The sequence below is a fragment of the Gopherus evgoodei genome, chromosome 11, assembly GCF_007399415.2.
Source record: "Gopherus evgoodei ecotype Sinaloan lineage chromosome 11, rGopEvg1_v1.p, whole genome shotgun sequence".
Lineage (NCBI taxonomy): Eukaryota > Metazoa > Chordata > Testudines > Testudinidae > Gopherus > Gopherus evgoodei.
Genome location: NC_044332.1, coordinates 29942808 through 29964806, shown reverse-complemented (window position 1 = coordinate 29964806; position 21999 = coordinate 29942808). Strand labels below are relative to the sequence as shown.

Below are 21999 nucleotides of genomic sequence, written 5' to 3'. Positions count from 1 at the left end.
GTTTCTGCAAGAAAGAAGACAGAAGTGAAGCCTTGCCCTTGTCACAGTATAACTTGTGTGTACTTTAAAATATATATCTTAAGTTGACAGGATGTGAGTGTACTTGTGTATATAGGAAGGATTTGGATTTGTGCCTTTTTTCATAGAAACCACATGAAGGAATTTGAAAAACACCCCATTTGTTGTCAACAGAAACATTTAGAATTACTTAATGCATTCTATAAGAAAAGCCATAGTTTCTGTAGAAATTGTTTTCTATGATATTAACAATAGATTAGTGAATTAGCATGGTTCTGCCATGACACACACATACTACAAGCATGTAGGGAGTTTCCTTTGGGTACTACTCCAAATTAAATCTCTCCTGGCTTTTAGGTGTCAAGAAGGTCTGGACTCCATAATCAGATTACTTCTTTGCTGGGTGAGATATTAATTGTAATTTCAAAGCATAATTACAGAAGATGCACTCCTGAGCAGAAATATTAAACTGAAAAAGCAAAACACAACTTACAACTCTCAGGCATAGGACATCAGAACTCCAGCAAAAAGCTCTGTGTTCAAGTTCTCACAAAAAGTGTCCCAAATGCCCTGTGTTTTGTGTGTTTTAATTCTTCTCCCAAACATATTAACTCCTTGGGTTATTATGGTCTGGTCTAACACTCAAAATCACAACTCTCATAGGCACATGATTTATCATATTTGTTACAAACCTAAAAATTCTACTCTGATATTTCTTAGGCACATGTGTACAGTCTTGTTCTTTTGTCTTGTCTCTTCTGATAGTTACTCGTATGTTTTATTTTCCGCTCTGCAGTTATAGGTTTAAGATGATGATTTTGATTCACCACTTTTACACTAGAATTAAAAATTAGTAACCATCTAGAACATTAATGAATGTTATTACTGTTTTCCAATACCCAATTTTACAATAACCTTTACCTAATCTAAATGCTTAGTTACTTCTGTCAGGGCTAAATAATTCCAGCTGTCTTTATCCGTTCTCATTTGTAAGCCTTTTTTGTCTTGCAGATTCTGCTTTTTAAGGTTTGCTTCTTAGGAGATTGAGGGCATGTCCTCACCAGGGGGTAAGTCGACTTAAGTTACGCCACTCCAGCTGCGTGAATAACGTAGCTGGAGTCGATGTAGCTTATGTCGACTTACCCCAGTGTCTTCACTGTACTGCAGCAACAGGAGACGCTCTCTGGTCGACTTCCCTTACTCTTCTCAGAGAGCTGGAGTACAGAAACTCCTCACTTAACATTGTAGTTATGTTCCTGAAAAATGCAACTTTAAGTGAAATGATGTTAAGCGAATCCACTTTTCCCATAAGAATGAATATAAATGGAGGGGGTTAGGTTCCAGGGAAATTTTTTTTTTTGCCATAAGGTACTGTACAGTACTATAGTTGCGAGGTGCTCCCGCCTTACTCCACACAGGCACAGCCCACTGGCACTGGAGACAATGAGGCAAGCAAGGAGGCTGAAGGTGTTGTAGGCTAGGAGAAGCAGGTTGCTCAGCAGCATCAGCAGCTTCCCCTACTCTGCAAGCACCAGGGGCAGGGGGGCTCAACCCTCAGCCCACCCACTCCGCCCCTTCCCCCAAACCCCCACTCTTCACCCATCTCTTCTTCCTCCCCTCCTCCCCCTTTACTCCGCACACCATGTCCTCGCTCCTCCCCCCTCCCTCTCCTGCCTCCTGCCCATGGCAATCAGCTGGCTTTTAGCATTCAGGAGGGAGAGGGAAGGAGCGCGGACACGGCACGCAGGCTCCCCCTCCCTCCCCTGCCTCGTGAACACCACAAGCCAGCTGATTATCGCTGGCAGGAGGCAGGGGAGGGAGGGGGCAAGCATGCCACATCCTCGTTCCTTCTCCCTCCCTCCTGCCCTTGGTAATCAGCTGGCATGCAACGTTCAGGGGGCAGGAAGAAGGGAGAAGGAGCAAGGACTCGACGCACAGCCTCCCGCCTCCCTCCCCTGCCTCCTGCCCGCAACAATCAGCTGGTTTGTGGCATTCGGGAAGCAGGGGAGAGAGGGGGAGCCTGCGCACAGAGTCCTCGCTCCTTCCCCTCCTTCCTGAACACCAGGAGGGGGGCATAGGGGAGCTGATAGGGGGGCTGCCAACTCTGGACAAAGCAGGCAGCCAAACAATGTTATAGTGAAGCATTGCACAACTTGAAATGGAGCGTGTTCTGTAATTGACCAGGGATGTAATATCGAAACAACGTTAAGCAAGAGGACATTAAGTGGGGAGTTATTGTATCAGGATCAACTGGAGAGCACTCTGCCATTGATTTAGCAGGTCTTCACTAGACCTGCTAAATCAATCCCTGCTGCATCGATTGTGGCAGCATCTATCTCCCTATAGTGAAGACCAGCCCTCAGATGCAGTCAGTATTAGCTAGAATGATCACTAACAGTTTAAACAAATTTTGAATTTTTCAAACTGCAGTAAAGGTTTAATTGATAAAATTAGGTAGCTGTCCTGCAATGAGTTCCACACAGGTGCACAGGTCCATCTGCACAAAGCTCTTTGCAGAGCGGGGACCATCCCTTGTAACTACATGCACATTGAATGATGCAATATCATTTCCTAAAAAGAGAGAAAGATTACAATAAATTTGTCACAATAAAGTAAGCATCATATTACTATAACTTGTTCCTTTATATCAAGGTATGTAGAGTATTCATTTTCTGAATAAAATACTAAAAAATTAACTCATCAAATGTGATCATTCTATTGTCATTTGCAGGAAGTCCAGCACAATTGCCAGCTTCATAGGATATCATTTTGTGCTGATGATAAAACTGACAAGAGGATATTTACCTTCATATGCAAAGATTCTGAGTCAAATAAACACTTGTGCTATGTATTTGACAGTGAAAAGTGTGTAAGTATGTCAGATGTTTTACAATGATTTTGGCATCTCAAATGGCTTGTTTTGAAATTAGTACTAGGAAGAGGCTAAAACAAGCAGCTGGGTAGCCCCTTATATAGGGGCAGTTTGATGTACTGTTTCATGTCAAGATGTTGCCTTTAAAATTGTACTTGTGTTTATTACAGATTTAAATTAAACATTTTCTTAATGCTTTTTCATCTAAGGTCACAATGTTCTTTTTTGAGGCAAATCTTCTTCCCGGTATCCACCCTCACTACCTGGGCCAAGCACCAGGCTGATACACAAGATGGGGAGAGGATCCCTTTCCCTCCAGGCTCTGGAATGTTGCAAAGCTGCCATGTGGAGGTTACTGCAGCACACTATGTGAAGTAGCCACATGGACTGTTGTGCAGTACACACACATCCTTATGGGATTTGCACAGTCAGCGTCTTCCCCTCTGCTGGGTCACCCATGTGCTGATACACCACTACAAGAATGCAGTCACTTCTGTGATGCAACATGACAACTGTTCAGCAATGCACAGTTACATTCAAGAATAGTTTAGGACAGGAAGAGAGGAATACTGTGTTCAGCTGAAACAGTAGGAGTTTACATAGGCAGAAAATAAATGCCTAATGGAATTTAACTAAGACATTGATGCTAATGCACTTATTCTTATGAAGAATGACAGGGGATGTTTAATATTCACAATTGCTCAGGACCTCTGTTTCATCAGGCCTCATTTAGAAAACTATAAAAAAAACTCTTGACAAAAATTACAGCTCTTTTTTCCTCTATAGCATTAGATGCAGTTATATAATCTTTTGCCTTACTGCTTATAGAATGTGTTCGGTGGTCTTGTCATTCATCTGCAATACAGTGCCAATACCAGTAACAATGTGTATACTCACTGTACATTTCTGTTCACTTCTGTCTTCTTGTCTGTCTTCCTTTCTCTCTTCTTTTAGGGAGGGCAGCAATAAACACTGATCTCTTCTCAATCTCAGGCGCATTTCTTCTTCCCTCCCACTAATCGCTTTATGCTAGTACCTTTCAGAGACCGGGATGTGAGCAGTTATGCGTAGTGGTTGATACAGGAATCAATAGCCAGAAAAAGGCACCCAGGCTCAGAGGAGAGGCCAGAGTCAGATGTCAATAACTGGATTTGAGGGTCAGAACCAGAGTGGGGAAGGCAGAGGAAAGGCTGGGTCCACCATCAAAGGCAGGAGCACGACTGAAACAAGGTGGGAGCAAAGTTGGGAACAAATAGGCAAAGGAGTTATCGCAGCTGTGGGCAATAACAGCCTACTACAGGTCAGCTGCACTTGTTAGGTTGCCTGGAGATTGACTCTTCTGCAGGGCAGAATACCTGACAATACTCCCAACTTGAGGATGCCTCCTAACTGGTCCCAGTTTCTCCAGGTACATCTGATGGAACTCTTGCAATACATCCAGAATGTGCATGTTCTCTGCCCAGTCCCAAGACCACTACTCCAGACTGTAGTCTTCCCAGTCCACCAGGTACTGGAGCCTTCCTCTAACTTGCTGAGGTGAGGATTCAGTGTCCTGTCCGAGAACTGTTATAGGTTGGAGCGGTTTGGATATAGGCTCTAGGTGTAGGGCTTTAAAAGTGTGAGGTGAAAAGGTGGATCTTCGAGGACTCAAGCAACTGTAGCCTGAAGGTCACTGTGTTTATCCATTCTATAATCTTGAAGGGGCCCAGGCATTGGAAATCTAGTTTGGCAAATGAGTAGTTTGATTTAAGGTTCTGGGCAGAGAGCCATACCATGTCCCTATGGCCAGATTGGGGACGGCTTGGTGGTCTTGGTCCTTGTAGTGTTTTATAGGCTTCTTTGGCAGGCTTCAAGTGTTCCATGAGCTCTTGGTGCACCTAATATATGTTGAGGGCTAAATCCACAGTGGCTGGTGCTGGGGAACTTATGGGTACGTATCTGTGAAAGTGGGAGAGAAAGCCATAGTTTGCAAAGAAGGGGCTATATTGGGTCTGGTATGTGTTTGTAGTCAATAAAACATTTTGTCAAATAAGAAACTCAGTTGACATTTTATTTAAGACAATCAGGCAATATTTAATACAGCGCTGTGCAGAGAGAGGAAATATACATATCAATCTCTGTAATGGAGAAGTGATGGTTAATGGTTAATCAGTGCACTTCTGTTTAACTTCCTTAAAATCACCCTTTATATATACATTTAGAACCCAGAAAAATCCTCATGCTTTTCCCAGAGTTGGTTTTGCTGACATTTTGCTTATTTGAATATTCTTAACCTTAACCTAATCAATAAGTTAATAACGTCTGTAACCATATTTAGCTCTTAATGACTTGGACGTTAGTCAACACATAACTTAATGGTTTGCTGTTACATTGATTCTGGAACACATCCGCTATACCAAATGCTCCTTGTCCATTTTGTCAGTTACTAATTTTATCAGTTACCATGCATGTATGTGTATCCCTTAACAATTATGTTATTTTGTCCATTACAACAAACATGTATAATAATAGGCACCCCTTTATAAACAATAGGTGCTCACAGACCAAGAAAAAATGACCTATTGACTGTGAAGTTCTTTTCATGTAATTATAAACACAAGGTATAGTAGGACTTTGGCTCATGTAGAAAGAATCAGTGGGTTATGGTTAAGGTTAAGATTTTGTCACAGTTATTTTTAGTAAAAGTTATGCATAGGTGGGGGGCAATAAACAAAAATGCATGGGAGCCCGTGACCTGTCTGCAACTTTTACTAAAAATAACCAGGGGGAGGAATGACAGCTGGAGCCTCAAGGGAGCGGACTGACAGCCTGAGCTCCACCACCAAGGGAGGGGGCACAGCCCCAGCCCAAGCCGTGGGGCGGGGGCGCACAGACCTGGCTCCAACCCCAGCCACAGCCACTGACAGCTGAAGCCAAAGAAGTCATGGAAGTCCATTAAAAACACAGAATCTGTGACCTCCAGAATTAAACCGTGTCCTCAGTTGTGGTGGTGTGGTTTAATTATTAACAGATCAAGGTGTAGATTGCATTGTTGGAGTAGCACATCAGGGAAGGCTAATCGTCCTGGTGGTAACTGAGAAAACAATAAAGATACCGCACCAAGATTTGATTCTCTCTCTGTTTGCCCATTGGTCTTTGGGTGATAAGTGAGTCTCTCACCTCAGCCAACCTGAGAAATTCCCACCAGAATCAAGAAATGAACAGGGACCCTGGTGAGATACAATGCCTGTCTGTAACCCATTGTAATGGAAAACATTTTCTAGGAAGAGTGAAGCTGGGTCCCAATGTGGTAGGAAAGGTGCAGTTTGGGATGAAATGTGCCATCTTTGTTAGCAGATCAGTGCCAGGACCGGCGCCAGGGTTTCTCGCTCCCTAGGTGCACGGCCATTTCGCCGCCCCCCGTGCTGATCCCAGGAGGGTCCGCTGGTCCATGGCTTCGATGGAGCTGCAGCAGGCATTCCTGCGGAGGGGCCACTGGTCCGTGGCTTCGATGGAGCTGCCGCAGGCATGCCTGCAGGAGGTCCACCGGAGCCGCGGGAGTAGCCGACCGTCCGCAGGCATGCCTGCGGCAGCTTCGCCAGAGCCGCAGACCAACGGACCCTCCGCAGGCACGACTGCGGCAGGTCAACTGGAGCTGCCTGCCGCCCCCCCCGGCAAAATGCCGCCCCCCAATAATCCTGGTGCCCTAGGCGATTGCCTAGGCTGCCTAAACGGTAGCGCCGGCCCTGATCAGTGCACCCAGGATTAATGTGTATTCTTGTGAGTATGACATTTCTGCAATTAAATCCATTGATATAGTATACAAAGGCTGCAGATGTGTGGGTAGAAGCTGGAGAAGACCTAGCCATTTTGATTGTAGGTTCATAGTATGGGCACATTTGTAAATGGTTTTGTGTAGTCTGCGTGAATCAGGATGAGTGCTGAGAGGAATGCTTTCTTTAGTTCATCAAAGGCTGTCTGAGCCTATGTGAACCAGGGAAACTGAGCTCCCTTGTGCAAAAACGCTGTTATGGGTGCAACCAGGCTAGAGAATCCTTTAATTAATTGCTTTTAGAAATTAGCAAACCCCAGGAATTGCTGCACCCTTCGTATCTTCTTGGCTGCAGCCCAGTTGGATATTTCCACCACTTTATGTGGGTTTCCGGTGTATTCCTCAGGTGAAAAGATATATCACCGTGACCTTATCAAGCTTTTCTCAAGCTTCATGCATAGGTGGTTTTGTCAGAGTCTCTCCAAGACAATGCGCATGTGATGATTGTGGAGCACAGAGAGAATGAGGATCTCATCCAGGTAAATGATGACAAACTGGTCCAGCATATCCCTAATATGTCATTTATGAAATGCTGGAAGATTGCCAGAGCACCCAAACAGTATGACCAAATATTTATAGGTGCCATACCTGGTATAGAAGATGGTCTTCTATTCATCTCCTTGCTAGATAACTCACCAGGTTATAAACTCCATGGAGGTTCAACTTTGTGAAGATCATGGAAGAGCGGAATCTTTCAAACAGCTCATTTATAAGCGGTAAGAGGTACCAGTTTCAGAGTGTAATCAGTAGTCCACACAAGGCTGGAAAGAACCATCTTTCTTCACCACAAAGAAGACTGGGGTTCTGCTGGGGACGTGGTGGGGCAAATGAACCGCTTCTGCAGGTTTTAGTCAAGATAACTCCGAAATACCTATACTTCAGGTTCAGAGAGGGAGGACCTCTGCTCTTGGCTAGAAGTTGATGGGGCAGTCGTAGCTCCGAGGGGGCAGTAGGGCATTGGCTTTCTTTTTGCGGAACACATCGACATAGTGCTGCTATTTAACAGGAATCCACAGAGCTTTTGAGTGTTGTCATGGTGATTGTTGGGTCGCCTTTGCATCCTATCTTCATGTCTCTGAATTCTTTAGAGGACCAAGTAAACCACAAAAGGTTTCTGATCTCCAGTTAGCTCTCAGAAAACAAGACTATTGGAAAAATGGGAGATCAAAGCACACCATGTCTGAGTGCCAGTAGATGCACGGGTCATGGGAGATGAGCCAGGGGATGCCAATGTCAATTGATGAATGCAGTGAATGAATTAGCTCAAACTGGAGGACTTCTCAGTAGCCTCAGGTGTAGTTAACTCTAAGGGAACCATCTGGTCCTCACAAAAGGAATGACAGCTCTGTGGAATTCACTAACTTGGGGGAGTCGTTGTGCTGGGTGGAGATATTGTGTGCTTGGGCAAATTCCAGATCCATGAATTTGCCTGAGGTTCTGAATCCACCAGCTACTCTAGGTTGGTGTCAGGCATCACAGGGTGCCATAGCTGGAAAGGGAGTTGAAGATGTGTTGGTTGCTGATTGGCTATTGTGAAAGTACCGGTGGATGAGAATAGGCATGGACTGCTGGGGTGAAGGGAAAGACGTAAACCCAGCCCTGATCCCCATAGGTCCAATGCCCAGTGTCAATTCCACTATGTGTCAGAGAGGCAGGGCTGGACCTGATTGAGTTGCTTGGGTTCAAGCAATGGAGAAGGGAATGGTGGTGGGGGAATGGAGCTGGAGCCAGCAGGGCTGGCAGGAGCCAAGAGGACCATCATTTTTTCTCGGTAGCATTCGTCGATTTTGATGACTAGGTTGAGTAAGGCAGCCAGGCAGGATGGCGATTCCACCTGTGCCAATTCATCTTTAATATTACCATTTAGGCCAAGCCAGAAATAATAACACTAGATGTCTCCTACCAAGCATCGGAACTCTGCTGCATATTTAGCAACTGGCCAGCATCCCCTACTGCAAAACCTCACGTGCAGCTTCAGCTGTACGCTCATGACTTGGGTCATTGAAAATCACCACCATAGCTCAAATAAAGTCCTTAAATCGGCCCAGAAGTGGGCTTGATTTTTCCAGGAGCAGAAATGCCCAAGCCAGAGCCTCCCAGGTAAGCAGGCTGATAATTAGTCCCACTTGGGCTTGGTCAATGGGGTACAACTGTGGGCATAGCAGAAATAGGAGCCAACATTGATTTAGGAACCCATGAAACATGATGATTGTCAGTGAACTTATCAGGCAGAGAGAGTTTGGGCTCATGAGGAGCGGGGGTTGGAACCGAAAGCACAGCTTGAGCTTGCAGGATTGTGTTCTATGCCTTCAGAGTGGTAACCTGGGCCTGCAAGATCTGTCGGGCTCCGATTATGTCCATCAGAGAGGTATTGGCCTTTGTAGGATCCATGCTAACCATATCAGTTCTAGTTCCCTGTTTTTTTGGGCTGCTAAAACTGTCATAAATTGGGACATGGCAGTCATGCCTAGCAACTGGAGAAGGAGGCAAATCTGGTGGTTAGGAACAAAGTGAGAGCAAGGCTGGGAACAAGCAAACACAGGAGCTATCACAGCCATGAGTGAATGTTTTGAGCAGCTACCAAACTGTTGCAGCTACTGGGCTCAAGAGCTGATTTGCTGACTCTGTTCCTACTGGTCAGGCTGTCATAAAGCAGCTACCAAACTGTTGCAGCTACTGGGCTCAAGAGCTGATTTGCTGACTCTCTTCCTACCTGTCAGGCTGTCATAAACAGATAGTTGAGGGTTAATGTCTCTTTTACCTGTAAAGGGTTAACAAACAGGGAACCAAAAACACCTGACCAGAGGACCAATCAGGAAGCAAGATACTTTCAAATCTCGGTGGAGGGAAGCCTTTGTTTCTGTTTTTGGGGTTTTGCTTTGTTCTCTCTGGGTCCTGGAAGGGACTAGACATGCAACCAGGTTTCTTGCCAATCTCCCTGCTACAGTCTCTTATATATTCAGAATAGTGAATATTAAGTAGGAAAGGCGGTTATAGTCTTTTGATTGTTTTCTGTATTTGCAAATGTGTAGTTTGCTGGAAGTATTTTAAATTGTATTTTGCTGGGAGGAGGCTTCTTTGTAGTGGTTATAAGCTGTGCTCGTTAAGTTGCCTGGTGACTGGCTCTGCTGAAGGCCCTGATTCTTGACAGTACCTTTCTCATCCCAGTCACTATTGCTCTTTCTCTAACATTTCTGTCTGTCTACCCCTATGGTCCCCAAAGTGAGTTTTGCCCCCTCCGTCTTTCCAGTCCGTTAGTTCCTTCAGCTTCCAAAGAAGCTCACTCAAGTTGGTGCCTTCCCTTCCAATCTACACACATTTCCTGGAAAGTACCCTTAGTGCCAGCATTGCATATTCCCAAATGCCAATTTACCATTATTTAATTAGTTATAAATATGGTCGGTTCTCTAAGATAGTCAACATGCAGCTGATTGGTAATGATAATTCTGAGCAACTGTCACTTTGTTGTGTTAATTTGCAGCAGATAAAATGATTAAACCTGTATCAGTCATTTGGTATTACAGAAAGTTGTCAAAGGGAAAGTCTCTACTTGCTTTGAAAATTAAAATCTCAGTCTTGCCTTGATATTTTCCCATGTTTTTCTATGCTTTTCAATGACAAAGAAAACCAATAGTCTAATCCAGTTGACATAAATCCAGTTTTTATAGTGGTTGTCAAAAAAAAAATCTGTTTTCCAACAAACACATTACATATATGCCAGTTTTTCCTATTCTAAGTACAAGGAGAAAACAGAGCAAATGCTGACTATTTAATAGTGATTACTGGGATTAAATAAGTTTCCAAAAACATTAACAATGACTTAATGTATTGTATTGTTGGGTTTTTGACACTGCAAAAGTTATCCAAAGTAAATCCTTCCTATGTAAAAGGAATTGAAACATTATGTATGGAGTTCTCAGATGTGAAGAGAGAAACTATTCTATTTGCCTGGACATGCACAGATTTGGTTTGGCACTTGTGGTCTTCAGTACTTAAGCACAGATATACGATATATAGATATATCGACCTTATGGAAATTGATACCCTATTTTTATAATATAGACTTTGAAACCTAACTAAAAACAGTGAAAGTAAAATTTGAATTCAGTAAAAATATTTATTTAACAAAAGAAAAGTTACAGCCATCAGCCACTTTCAAGAGATGAAAATGCAACAAAAACAGACCCAAGCACATTGTTTATAGATATTAAAGTAGCATAATGTACACTGCACCATAGATAATTGCATTCTATCTACAGCAGTTTCCCCTGTAGTTTATTTGCATCAATTATTCTTCAGTTATCCTCCTGGCTCCTTTGTTTCTTTTCAAAGCTACTTCATTTCAGTGGTGGGTGAAACAATACCTAGGTATATTGAACATTATGTATAGGGCCCTACCAAATTCAGGATCCATTTTGATCAATTTAACAGACAGAGATTTAAAATTGGTCAGTTTCATGATTTCAGCTCTTTACATCTGAAATTTCACAGTGTTGTAACCATGGCGGTCCCAACCCAAGAGGTACCTGGAAGTAGGTCTAATCTCCCTAACACACACCCTCTCCTCAGAGCTACCATGCAAAGGAAGGACAAGTCCTGTCTCTCCCCAGCCCAGCAGGAACTCACAGCTAAGAGCTCCATGGGTAGGGAACTTCCAGGAGCAGGGGGATATCAGACCCACCTCCATAAAAGTCCTCCTGCTGCAGGAACTTCTGGGGATGGAGCTTCCTGCAGCAGGGGGAGGAACTCTAAGGTGGGTCTGCTCTCCCCCTGAAGGTAAGAATGGCCGTGCAGGGGAAGGACAAGTCCTCTCCCAGCCCAGCCAGGACTTGCAGCTAGGAGTCCCCTGACTGGGGTTCTCCCAGCAACAAGGGGGAGATCAGATTTCACAGGGAAGGGCTTATTTCACAGTCAGTGACAATTTTTTCATGGCCGTGAAATTGGTAGGGGCCTAATTATGTAATATGTTTTGTGCTACTGTGAAATGAAAAACACTGAATAAGATACTCTTAACTTGCTAATTCCAATATTTTACTTGTATAAAGGCTGAAGAAATAACTTTAACAATTGGTCAAGCATTTGACCTGGCTTACAGGAAATTTCTGGAATCTGGAGGAAAAGATGTTGAAACAAGAAAACAGATTGCAGGGTTACAGAAAAGAGTAAGTCATATATATTTGTTGCTTCTCTTGATGAAAATTATATACTATTGTATATACAGATTTCTGTGAAGTATGCTGGAGCATAGGTTGCAGTACTATACTGTACTAAGGACAGAAGATTATTAAGAGACTCCAGAAACACTAAAAAAGAGGACAATCATCTATGAAATAATACAGTGTGCATCTTTCCATCATCCTGAACATTCACAAGTGCTAAGAAATTTATTACATTATCAAATAAAATGAGGCATTTGTGTCAATTATTAAACACAATTACTAACTTTTTGGTAATTAGTTTGTCATATACAGTTAAGAAGAGCAGATATCAGATAAATAAAGAAATGAAAATGTTACTCATGATTTATAGCTAAAATTAGATATATCAGAGGATGAGCCTCCCAGTAGCTGTTACAATGACTGTTTGTTTTTTTAGATTCAAGAACTAGAAACTGAAAATATAGAACTGAAAAATAAGGTACAAGATTTGGAGAACCAGTTAAGAATAAATCAAATACATACATCTCCAGTGAGTACATGGATACAACTATGTTTTCCAGCCAAGATTGGTATAACTTAAAATTATTTAACAACATCTTTGTGTTCTGATAACAAATACAGAATTCACACTATTTCTGATTATTGTAATTAACACACTGTAATCCTATATTTAAGTAGCAGTAAGATTGTGACAAACCAAGAATTGTAGGAAATTTAAAAGTTATATTCAATAAATGATGCTTCCTTAACTCAGCCTGTTGTGCCCAGATGTTGCTGTATATATGCAAACTCATTTTTCTCAGACACACAAGCAGACTACCTAAGGATGAAGAGAAAAGTCCTGTGTCCAGAGGATCTGGTTCAGTGTGCCAACCCTGCGCTTTGTAACTCAGGATTTCTTAATAACTTTCTGTCACAAACATACCGTTACTTACATCTATTGTTTTGTCTATAACTTACATCTTGTCTTAACAAGTTTTATGTTCTTCTGAAATTCCCTACAGTTATCCTTGGAAATATTTTGCCTTCTTCAGAATCAGAGGATGTCAATTTTTATGGAATTTTTAAATGGCAGATTTAGATATCTAGTTAGTGAACTATTAAAAGTATAGGTTGTTTAGCAGACTGACCCTAATGGCTCTAAAGCAGTTATAGTTTATTGTATCCAAATGTATTTACATAGCTGTAACAACAACAACAAAAAGTTGATGTGCATATACAAGTCCTTATGAAAAGTATCTAGTTTTTAATCTAAATATAATTGATGAAATGCTGGTCCTATTGAAGTCAATTGGGACAGAATTACATCCCTTGAGTCTATATATTTGTCCAAGCAGAAAAATAATTTGCCAATTTTTATTTTTTTATTTTCTTAAGTCAGAGGGGGTTTTTTGTTTCTTTTTGGGTTATTTTTTTTAATTACAGAAGTATCCATACATTGTACAGTGCATTTGCTTTAATTTTTACAGTTTGTGTAAGTTGAAATTTGGCCATACCACATATTTTAAAAATGTGTTTTGGGTTTTTTTCATCGTTGCCAGCCTGAAACTCCATTAGTCCTAGTATCAGCCTTAAGTGGATGTTTACATTTTGATCCACAAAGCCCCCCAGAGTCTGTTTATTATTGCAATGATAATTTATTAGTATTATCATACTGAAATGAAGTTCTGTGGAGGTCTGGCTCTATAATGTCGTCAAGTGTAATAGTAACATGTGACCAGAATGGATATGATTGTATGTATGAAAGTCTTTCTTTCATAGGGACTTATATGAATTCCTCAATGAAAACTGTAAATTGTATATGATTTCTGACTTACTGTGCATTCAATCAAAAGTACTAATCCCTCATGCCAAATCCTCAACCTTTATTCAAGATTTTTTCTTATAAAAGTTGATCCTTTATTGGTAAACCTGATCATTCAATTTCTCTAATAGCAAAATCAGCTTTTATACTAACCCTGTGATAGATACATTCTTTGTATAAAAGAAAGAAGAATAACAAAAAACAGTATTTTCCTGTTCAGCTTTTTGGTCCAGGAACCATATGTTCATTATGTGTGCATCCAGTGTTGATCACAATGGGACCGAAGTACCTGATGGGGCCTCTTAACACTTAAAGAATACAAATAACATGAGATTGTAAATTGCAATTGTATAATGGCCAAATTATGCGCTTCACTGCTTATTATTGGCATTGTGGTAGCAATGTGTATATGCTTTCTGCGTATTATTTCAATGTGACTTCTGGCACATGGTTCTGAGAACAGAATTTGACCCTTAGGACAGCTGTTATTTTGTGTGGTGGAATGCCTGTGAATGCCTGTGAGGAAATCTGCAATGCAGTCTCAAAAGTACTGATTTAAGCATTGTTGCACATTGTTTTCATTATTTTATTTGCTAGTGAATATAAGACACACAGATGTTAATATGACATTTACATTTAATACCCATTAATTACAAGAATAACATATTTAAATTTTATATTTTCAAAAAATCATCTCCAAAATGTTGAGTTTCAAATATAAGCATACTCTAATTTATTTGTTATTTCTTTAGATTTAACATTTTAAAAGAAAGAATTACCATACAGAAGTTCTAATAATTAGAATTAGCATATTATAGTTAGAAGAGGCACCAGAAAGTCCTGCATCATTCAGTTGTGATGAGCATATTATAGTTAGAAGAGGCACCAAAAACTTTGCAGGATGTGGACTGGTATGTGTTTAAGGCTAAATTATGCTTAGTCAAACAAGGAAATCTAAATTACTATGTTTTACAAAAGTAAAAGTAGAATGAATGTATTTTTTCTTGTATTCTCTATACATTTCTGTGCAGAACATTGGTGATGTTACTGAAAATAGTAATAAAAAGTAATCGCAGGATTTTGCTAAAATTAATTTAATGCACTTTTTTCACAATAGAATTTTTAAATTCATAGGTCTAACCATTGGGAAATCTGCTTCCTCTTTTTTGCTTTTGTTTTTTTGTTTTTTAAATATATGACCTTTCTCGTGTTACTTTTTAATGAGCAGACACATTTTTCCAATTTGATGAAAATTTAACTTTCTGGGCAAAATATATTTCAAAGCCTGGACCTTTCTCAAAAAACTATCACATCTCAATAGCCAGCTAACCACTTCTAATAATCAGTGTGAAAAATGCAGCTTCTTTTTGTTAATTCTGCTCATTCCCCATTGAGATCTGTGCAGTGAACTTGATAAGGATATAATCTTGTAAAGATGTAACACAGAAGAACTACTATATTCAGTCAGAAAAATGTAAATCTAGTTTTGTTCATTCACATTTAAAATAGCAGATGAATTACTGTGTTTTATATGCTATAAGTGAAGTATGGTAGATGATATGCATTATTAGGGGTTTCCTACTATGACTCAATAACACAAAGAGTTTGTAGTTGTTCGGGAGTACTAATCTTCATAGAAATTCACGGCATGTATCATAATTATTTCCTCTTGTGTTGCAATGTGAAATAATATTTAAATTTTTAAGTATAAAATAATTTAAATACATACTAATAAATGTGTAGGAAAGATCCTTATGAAAAATCCTACATGTAAATTAGCAATACTTCAAACATCAGACTCTCAATTGTTTCAAAAAAAAAAAAAGATGAAGAAGAAACTAGCTGGCATAGTATATTATTGATCTATTAATATTTTTAAAACATATCCCAATTTTTAGAGGAGATTAAAACATCTGAATCCAATAAACTTAAACATTACTAAGTGAATTTTAAGTGGGCAGGACTTGGACCTGTATAAATAGACATATTTATGGTTTGTTTTTCTTTCCATTTTTTGAAGTAATAATTTAAAAAACAATTCTTTTTAAAAGTGCCAGTGTCATGCTGGGTTTCTGACCCTCGTTTGGACATAATATCAAATAATTAGATCTATTCATATTTTCCATCATTTGGATATAACTATTTATATCTTTTCATAACATGGTATATATCAGTTATCTTTCAATCATTTTGTACATGGAGCTCCCATTAAAGTAAATTAGTGTTTACATGCTAAGAGACTGCAGGACTGAGACTTAATGCTCTGTCACTGTGCAATGCTATAATACCATGTGTGCTACTGTTGGAACCAGGCTACCCTCAATGAGGCAGTAGCAGAGCTCTGCTCTCTTTCCTAGTCAGCCCCCAACTGGGTAGTCTCCTCCTTTTAAGCCCCCTTCTCCACACCTGACAATGCTGGAGGTGTAGTCGGGAGGGTCCGTTGCCTGTCCTTTAAACTCTTGTTGCCTTGGCACTGGTATTGTCTGATCCAAACTTATGTATTATACAGAATTATAAACTATTAAATTAACAAAACTCTAACAAAAATTATAATTTAACAATTCTTCATCTTTACATTTCAATATCAAAGTTCAGTATGTATCCTCATAACTAATTTTTATTTGAATGGGGAATTATGGGAAAACTGATGACCCTTTATGTCAGCATTTCTTATCTTCTTTAAACATGGGTTTTCAGAGACCTTTTACTCAAAGTCCAACATTATGTTTGTGAATTATTACCAAAAAAAAAACAAAAAACCAACCCAACACCCAACTTGTTAGTAATTGCCCCTGCATTGCATTTTGAGGGATATCTCAATTTTGGGGCCTTACTCATCATTCCCCAACAGTTCTCTCACGTGCAGATGAATGGGAAGAAATGAGGAGTGGTTCCTACTTGTTCTAATTCCACATCTGCTCCTGGGACAGTGCAACTTTGCACTGTCTCATGTACAGGGCTTCTGGCAAAGCTACAATTGAGCTCTATGTGAATATCCTTTTGATCAAGAGGTGTGGAGCATTCACAGACTCAAAGGCCAGTGCTCTATCCACTAGACAAACTAGATACCATTAACTTAGGTTTGAACAGAGACTGGGAATGGCTCAGTGATTACACTAATTGAATCTATTTCCCCATGTCAAAGTATCCTCACACCTCTTGTCAACTGTCCGAAATGGGCCATCTTGATTATCGCTTCTAAAGTTTTTCTCCCCTGCTGATAATAGTTTCTCTTAATTAATTAGTCTCTTACAGTTGGTATGGGTACTTCCACCTTTTCATGTTCTCTGTATGTATAAATATCTTCTTACTGTATGTTCCATTCTATGCATCCTATTAAGTGGGGCGGTAGCCCACGAAAGCTTATGCTCAAATAAATTCGTTAGTCTCTAAGGTGCAACAAGTACTCCTGTTCTTTTTGCTGATACAGACTAACACAAATGCTACTCTGAAACCTATCTTTAATTATTAAATATTAACCTGATTCTATCTTGTTGACCTCTCCCAAATAAAGGTATGGATTTGGCAGGTATCAGTATGGCAAAGTATTGACTGGACTGGTGACCTGACTCAGCTCTACCTCTTGAGGAATTTTTTCATTAACTATGAAGTACATACACTATATGGTTTCCAGATTTCTTCCCCTTCTCCCCAGATTCCTATGTCCTTAACTCAGCCTGTTGTGCCTGCCCAGATGTTGCTGTATATATGCAAACTCATTTTTCTCAGACACACAAGCAGACTACCTAAGGAATACTGAATTCTCTTAGAAAATTCTCCCAGGAACAGTTTTTAAAATCCTTGTTTTGGGATTTCTTCAGCACGAAAAAGAATTGACCAAAACCAGTCATCTTTTTTGAAGGCCCAGCACGTGAACTTGAGTTGTTACTGGACAACTTTCCATATAGAGGATACATAACTGACCTGAGGATACATAACTGACCTGAGTATGATCATCATTCCAGTCAAGTCAGAGCAGGTAGTCAAGGTAGCATGAGGTCAGCTCTTCCTCCTGCCCAGCCCAGCAAGTCCTACCCATGGATGGATTGGAGGGCCACATATCAAGTAAAATGGGGGGTTTCATTCTGATATAAGATACAATGTAAAAGAGTAGATAAAATGGAACATTGTTACATTTTTTTATTTTTGAGAGGAGTGCTGACAATCTGATATTAACACAGCTGTGTTAACTTCAAAAGTGATTGGATACTCAAAACAGTATCTAATCAAATAATGTCTTTGAGTTTAGGGGTTGTAATTTTGTATGGAATATGTAGGATTAAATTTCCATCAAGTTGCATCTCAAAAGTCTAGTCACAGGACACTACAAGTATAAACAGATATGTTCTATTTTTCTTAGATCAACCCAACAGGTTAACTGCACTTTACGGATACGTATACATTTACTTTGGTTTTGATTTGTTTTTTTTCTGATTTGTCTTCATTATATTAAATTAGCATGATAGTAACAGAAAAGTAAAGACATATGCTCCATTAAAACCATTTGTTTTACTTAATGTTAAGGATGTGCTAATTCTTATTATCATGATTTAAAGTACTAGTTCTCTTCCACTTTTTAAAATATTTGCTTTTTGCCTGTAGTGAATCTGAAGGATGTAAAAGGTTGTAAGTATATGTGTATTTAGCTCTCAAGAATGGCCTGAGATATATTAAACATTATGGGCTAGATTCTCATATGAAGTCCTGTTAAATAATCCTTTTAACTTCATTAGCACTGTTTGTAGATTGAGGTGCTACTCAGCAGAAGTAAAAATAGCAGACTGTGGCCTTTGTGGTAAATTTTAGTGATCAGGACTTGAATGTGTGATCTTTGTGTCACATATTAAAAGGTTCTTTTCAGTCGCTCAAATTTAATTCCTTCAGTCTCTTGCCTTTCTTTGTAGAGTGTGATATTGGGAAGTGACTGAGACTATTTTACTCTCAGATTCTCAAGGTAGATTGTGACTCCAATAATCTGCCCTTCTTATATGTGGAGAGCTCACATTAATTTCAGTGGGTGTTCTGTGCATGTTGGAAGAACTGAATCTTGGTGCTAAGATTTATAGAACAGATCTAAGGGAAACATTTTATCTTAAAGCTATACAACTATGTGTATAATTGCTATTTCTAATTAATGCTGATGATGTTCAGTGATATGAAGAATACTAGTGAGAATGAGATGCTCACTGTAATAAAGGTTTCCTAGATTTTTAAAAACTGATAGTCTCACAATGTTGCAGTAGAAGTAAAAGGTTTTCCCTTTAGGTGCTAATATAATGTAAAGCTGCAGGTTTTTTTACAAGAGCAAAGGTTCCTAGTCAAACAGAAGACAGTTACTGATATTCAAATTCTAACACCATGATTATTATTGATTTAATGTCATTAAGAGGTCTTTAAATTATAAAGACTAAGTCTTGACATTGATATTTACATAATAATCCTACAAAATTCCCATGCGAAGAGGGAGGGCAGATATGGTCCTTATGCTATACAGAGGCTTACATTTAAGCATAAAATGAGAAAAGACTACTCCACTAAACTTCACATATATTACTTTGTCTCTTTTCAAATAAAGGTCGCTACTATGTATGCATGAATTTATTGCAAGAGTTCTACTCTGTGAGGGAAGACAGATGTATGTCTCTGCATGGGTGATGTGTGACATTCTGCATGTAAACTTCTAAAAGCTAAAATAAGTTATTTGTTAACTGCCTGGCAGTTGAAATTTACAAACCAAAAAAAATTGCTATTGAGGACCCTGGAAAAGATCACATGGTATCACAGAGCAAAATCTTACTAGTGCCTTCTTCTCTTATCTAGAGTCGCTGAAACAAGTGGGAATGGTCTGTTATTTGTCCATTGTAATCAAGTCCTGTTTTAACACATGGCATGGACATGTGAAATGCAATACAAAATTGTTTATTTGATGATGGAAAAAAAATAGAAACAAGACTTCCCTAAATATTTTAAGTTAGGTTAGAGACAAGTCAGGTGGAGACAACTGGAAACTAAACAACTGGAAAGTAAAATATACATTTTAAATGGACTTATTTAAAAGAGTGGAAATGTAGAAAAACAGCAGAAAATGAGTTTGATATGGGCACATTATTTCTTAAACAATCCAGTCAACTCAAACTATGATCTAGTGGAGTGGTTCTCAACCTGCGACCCACAGGCCGCTTGCAACCCAATCAGCACAGAGAGGCAGCCTATGTAACATTCTTAGGGCCATACAGGTAGTATTGGATGCATCCCACATAACACATTGCGCGCCACATATGGTCAATAGGTTGAGAACCATTGATCTAGTGAGTTTCAGTGAGTGATTAGATGAATTTATAATGCGATTGACTTCCTTTATAAAGTGTTTTGAGACCTACTGATGGAAAGCACTATATAAGAACTAGGTATTGTAATTACACAGCATATGCTCTGCTGATATAGGTAACCCAGTGAAATGACATGGAACCTGACAGCCACATAACTTGCAGTAATGGCAAATGCTAATAGAATGCATACCATATAATAATGTTATGCATTTATTGCATTTCACTGGAAGTTCCTGGCACAGAAGACATTGTGTCCTTTTGATAATGCAGATTATTAAGAAATCTGAGATCATATGTTGATCTGAGATGGAACACCAATTTGTAAGAAATTTGTATTAAATATATAAATAAAAGTGTAACTAGGAATGGGAGAACCTCATATTTACAGGTTCTAAATTACTATGTAACCTTTACAAAGGAATTCTTAAAACATTACTTACAGATTCATTATCATATTTGGAGGATTATTTCAGCATGGAGCTTCATTGGGGCTTTAAAGAGGCTTGTCTGAGGGAATTAAATAGAGCTGCTCTGAAGTTATACAGCTCGGATACTGCTTTTCATGAGAATAAACTACAGTCCAGTGGAGTATGACCAAGAAAGAACTGTATAAAAAACAATATAGTCCTGTGTTGCATGACAAAGATTTTTTCAAAATTATATTTTTAAAAGCTACTTCTTTTGGCCTAGGATTTTACAGAGCTGTAAATTCTAAGTATTTTAATTTTTCAAATTTATATTTCATCCTGAGTGTAAATGGGTGGAAAACACTGATAGTAATGGAGTTTCACCTGTTTACACCTGGCATTAATTTGGCCCTAAGCTTTTAGCAGTGAATATATGACCTCTGATTCCCTTGTGTGAAATTCTGCTGTCACTTATTTAATCAACATCTATACCAGTACATGGTTATGGCGACTGCAATACCATCCAAGTTAACACTCTAATAATGCTATAATGTCCTGAAGTGAATTTGAATTGGAAAGGGGAAAACAACTTTCAAAATAAAATATCTCTAGTTGCATTCATACACCAAGGCATTCAAAGTAATGAGAACCAAGTAATGAGAAAGTCAACAAGTATTTTGATTATGCAGTCAAATTGTTCAGCAAAAGAACAAAAAGAAAGTTAACCATCAAGTAGCAAGTCTTTTGCATGCATGTTTCGTTCATTATGGATTCTGTAACTTTATTATTTTTACTGTTTGAATTTATAGTCAGTACATTTCTAAACAATTAAATCAGTTTCTGCATAATATTATTTTAAATTTTATTTTAGAATTCTGTCTATCAAAGCTGATAGTGATGATAAAAGATTAAATAGTTGCTCACTATGATATTTAACTGTCAGTGGAGAAGTCTTATGCAAAATAGGTTAATACATTTGTTACCACTTCCTGAATAAGTCTGTGAGAAGTATTAGTAATACTATAACGTGGTTAGAAAGATGTGGCTTCCTTAGTTGGGACTAGACCCTTGGAGTTTCTGTACAATTATACTCCTGTGTGGCATTTGAACTGTTGGCATAGGGTGTTGCTGCTGGCTGTTGGTGTTTTTTTTCTCTGTTTCATGCAATCAGTCATTTGGATATACAGCTAAAATTTCCATTACTCTTGTGTGTGTGCTGTTTACTTTTCCTCTGTGTTTTAGTGGTTTGGCAGTACATTAATCACTGGTCATTCTTCCATTTGGTCTTGATTATGTGGGAGCAATCTGATTTTCTCTTTATTGGTTTCATATGGTGGTGCTGCTTATGTTTGTATCACAATAAGAGTTTAGATACTGCTTTTGAGAGAACTTGCACACAAAACCTCAGTGGATCCCTGAGTGCATCTATTTATTTTAAATAAACCTATTTTCATTATTCAAAATATCTGAGTGTGCCTTTTTGCACTGTTGCTGCCTGAAGCAATCTAGAAGGGGATCAGCTCTACCCACCAGCCCTTATGGGGATGTACAATTGATTGAAAGTGTAGTCATTCACAACCGTGTTGACTCTATCTCTTT

The 21999-nt window shown here is 39.2% G+C and overlaps 1 protein-coding gene across 1 annotated transcript in view; it reads left to right on the top strand.

The window, feature by feature from the left end:
* The window catches only part of GULP1 (GULP PTB domain containing engulfment adaptor 1), a 286451-nt gene that overhangs the window by 226255 nt on the left and 38197 nt on the right, over positions 1 to 21999 (top strand). The window contains 3 exon segments of the mRNA XM_030580450.1: positions 2750 to 2887; positions 11747 to 11863; positions 12297 to 12389. Coding sequence (XP_030436310.1) covers positions 2750 to 2887; positions 11747 to 11863; positions 12297 to 12389 — 348 coding nt within the window.